The sequence below is a fragment of the Helianthus annuus genome, chromosome 11 (genome assembly GCF_002127325.2).
Source record: "Helianthus annuus cultivar XRQ/B chromosome 11, HanXRQr2.0-SUNRISE, whole genome shotgun sequence".
Lineage (NCBI taxonomy): Eukaryota > Viridiplantae > Streptophyta > Magnoliopsida > Asterales > Asteraceae > Helianthus > Helianthus annuus.
In genome coordinates, this window is record NC_035443.2 from 67,021,113 (window position 1) to 67,024,786 (window position 3,674).

The 3,674-nt window shown below is 37.7% G+C and overlaps 1 protein-coding gene across 1 annotated transcript; it reads left to right on the forward strand.

The window, feature by feature from the left end:
• Window positions 1-363: 363 nt before the first annotated feature.
• On the forward strand, window positions 364-1,755 carry LOC110926209 (glutathione S-transferase T3-like). Its single transcript, XM_022169963.2, has 2 exons — window positions 364-648; window positions 980-1,755. Exons 1-2 carry the CDS (start codon window positions 381-383, stop codon window positions 1,711-1,713), a joined length of 1,002 nt encoding a protein of 333 aa, XP_022025655.1. The 5' UTR covers window positions 364-380; the 3' UTR covers window positions 1,714-1,755.
• The last annotated feature ends 1,919 nt before the right edge of the window (window positions 1,756-3,674 follow it).

Consider the following 3,674-nt stretch of genomic DNA (forward strand, 5'->3'; position numbering starts at 1 on the left):
TGAAGAAATTGTTTTGAATTTTTTTGACCGTTTGTAACGGTCACTTTCATTAAAAAAAAAAAAATTCAATTTATTTTTCAACTTTCCTTTAAAATCAATCTCATCTCTTTATTTTTTTACCACACACATTCAAACTCTCATCTCTCCCAAATTTTTTTACAATTCTTCATATTTTATACAATGAATCCATTCAACCGGGGCTTCATTCCTCCGCGATCTAGTGGCAATCCTACTCGTCCCGTGGCACCGGTTCCCACTAGACCCAATCCTTTCGGCTCCGGTTTTCTCGACTACAATCAACAAAGTCCCGGGTTCATGAATCTTTTGAACCAACCGCTATCATGGGACCCTAATCTCTACGGGTGGAACCCAGTCAAAACATGGATGGGTTGGGGTCGTCTCAAGCGTTTGGGTCGGCTCAAGCGTTCGGCTCCCCACTACGCGAACCCGATGTTGTTCCGGAGACGCAACCCGAGGTACCGGATACGCAACCGGAGACGCAAAAAGGAAAAGGAAAAGCAAAACGGGCACATAAAAAGAAAGTTGAAACCAACACCCGAACGAAAAAAAATGTGCAAACGTGGGAGCCCGAAGAGGAGTATGCGTTAACCCGCGCTTTCATCGATGTTTCGGAGGACCCGGTCATAGGTATGTTTATTTTTTTTTTCTGTTTTTATATTTTTTTTTCTGTTTTTTTTTTATTTTCGGTTATTTATTTTCTGTTTTTAAATTTTTTTTTCTGTTTTTTTTTATTTTCAGTTTTTTTTTATTTTCTGTTTTAAAATTTTCTGTTATTTATTTTCTGTTTTATTATTTTATGTTTATTATTTTATGTTTTTTTTTCTGTTTTTTATTATTTCCAGTTTTTTTTTCTGTTTTTAATTACTTTCTGTTTTTTGATTTTTTTTTCTGTTTTTTATTATTTCCAGATTTTATTTTTTAAATTTTGAGCTAACATTTAATATTGTTTTGTGTGTAGCAAACAATCAAAGTAAAACCGTATTTTGGAACCGAATACGAGAACTCTTTTTCGAGCTCATGGGTAGGGGAGAATACCGCCTACCGGACTCTATATCGGGGAAGTGGACCGATATAAACAAGAGGTGCACAAACTTTCAAACCGTGTACCAACGCTTGTATTCCGGATGGAAAAGTGGAAGTAGCGATGAAGACATTACGCAAGAGGCATTGGTCGAGTATACGGAGGCTAATGGCCATTTCCCGTACATGAAGTGTTGGCAAATCCTTCGCCATAGCCCCAAATGGGCCGTCGTAACTACTCCTAGTGGTCGTTCGGGAAATACACGGCCATCAAAGAGGTCCAAAACAAACGAGTCCGGTGAACCCGAAACGCCAACCTCCGACGCTCGAAACATCGGCTTGGACGAGGATATTCCGGATGACGAGCCGGTGGAGGAGCTACCAAGACCGCCCGGAAGAAAAAGCCGGGCGAAAAAACCCGAGTCCTCGTCGATGTCTATGGGAACGGATATGAGTCACGCATTTTCGGAGATAAACAAGCGGCTTCAAGACATACACGAACTCGGTAACAAACGTTTGGAGGAGAACGAAAAAGTTACGGAGATTATGCGGGATCGACAATGGGCTCACGACTATGACTTCTACTCCAAACCGCATGACCACTTAACGGGAAAAGCTTTGAAAATGGCGTTGGCTCAAAAGGAGCGGATTGAAAAAAAATATAATCTTTGATTGTGTAATTTTTTTTTATGCTAGTTTAATGTTTTTTTTCTAGTTTCATGTTTTTTTTTTATTTTATTGTACTTTTTTTTATTTAATGAAATGAATTTTATTTTTAAAAAACTTACAAAATGAATTAAAAAATTAAAAATGAAAAAAGAGTAATGATTACACAGGGGCTTTATAACTACGGCCTCAAATTACATAAAGCCCCATAAAGCCCCGGGATGATGTGGCATGCCAAATGGCGCATAACGCCCCTTTGAGGGCTTTATGACTACACATGGTCTAATAAGGGTAATATTTCATTTTTTGAAAAAAATATCTGAAAAGCACATATAACTTTTGTAAATGCTACAGTTAAAAGTTACTTTACAAGAGAACTCAAAGTTTTCAACAATAAAATTGCACATTTTTTTTGAACCACGTTAGGATATCACTAACCGGGTTAGTAGTTAGTATGTTAGTATCACCAAGTTAGTATAAAAGCCCATTGCCTGGACTTGAACCCAGGACCTCCAAGAGAAGCAAAGCTTCCCACCTCCCCCTTAACCACTAAATTGCACATTTTATGTGAGAAATTTGTCATGTCATTGTTGATGTTGACTATAAATTTATGTTTTGATTCGATGGTGCTTTTGTTGCCGGTACTGAATTTAACGAACCGGGTACATTTTCGGTACCGATTTGGTACCGACTTTTGACATTTTCGGTACCGGTATTTACCGGTTTTTAACCTCAAATACCGGTACCGTACCGTACCGGGTATATTCGATACCAATACTTACTTTTGGGGATTTTCAGTACCGGTACTTTCGCTTCCGGTACTGGTCAGTACCAAGCTCATCCCTACTTTTGTGTTGTTGCTAAGTCCTCTCTTTTGTATTTTGTTAAGCGAACAGGGTCAATATATTATACACCCGTCCAACACATGTTTCAACCTATGTAGCACTGGAACGGGTACGAGAACGGGGAACAACAAAATTTAAAAATCCAAGATACTTGTACGGCAATAAAAAAATATAAAAATATATTAAACAAATTCCAAAATAGATGTATATTGATGTAAAGTGTAGACTCCAAAAATATTACATATTCCAAAGGTAATTAATTATCAATAATTAAATCATTTTCAGATTCCAGTTCATCTGGTGAGAGATCGACAACCTCAAAAAACCCTACATCTTCCTTTGAATCAAAAACATCTCCACCCACATCCCACATCTTTACATCATCATTCGGATTCCTTGACAAAAGTCGGAGATTATTGTGGATGTAAATGTATAAGTACTACAATTACGCTCAGCACTTGAAGAAGAACTAGGTTGTCAAAGTAATTTAAAAGCCAAAGTCTGGAGAAAAGGAGTCTGGACACCAAAGTGTCCTGACAGGTTACACACTTACACTTAAATCACCTAACAGATATAATATCCTAACAGATTTATATACACTAAATCATTAAGATTACACATAAAACACTACAAGGATTACCTTTTATACCAAGCAAATGTGCTCTAACCCTTGAATATGATCTTGTCTAATTTCACTACAAAGGTTGCACTGAATTTTCCAAGTTCCTCCTACTCCACCTTGTTTTTCGATTTTAGTCACATAGTCTCACAATGGAGGTTCTTCTACCGATGTAGATAATGACCCTTGTGTTTCTTGAGAAACCATAATCGATAGAGATGATGAGACTTGAGAGTTGAGAGATTAGAGAAGCTGAATATGTATGGTCAATTTATTTAATGGCCGGTTTTGGAATTGGAAAGGGTTAAAACCTTAAAATTAAATAAAAACGGGCGGGATACTTCTATCAGATACGTCCGCGACATTGGAAACGTTTATGATACGTCCCAGCAAAGCTGGAAACGTTTAGAAAACGTCCCCGACGAGTACCCATGGTGTTTCTGTCCCCGATAAGTAGTGTAACTTAAGTGGGATCCCCTACATTTGACAACAGTTGACATTCA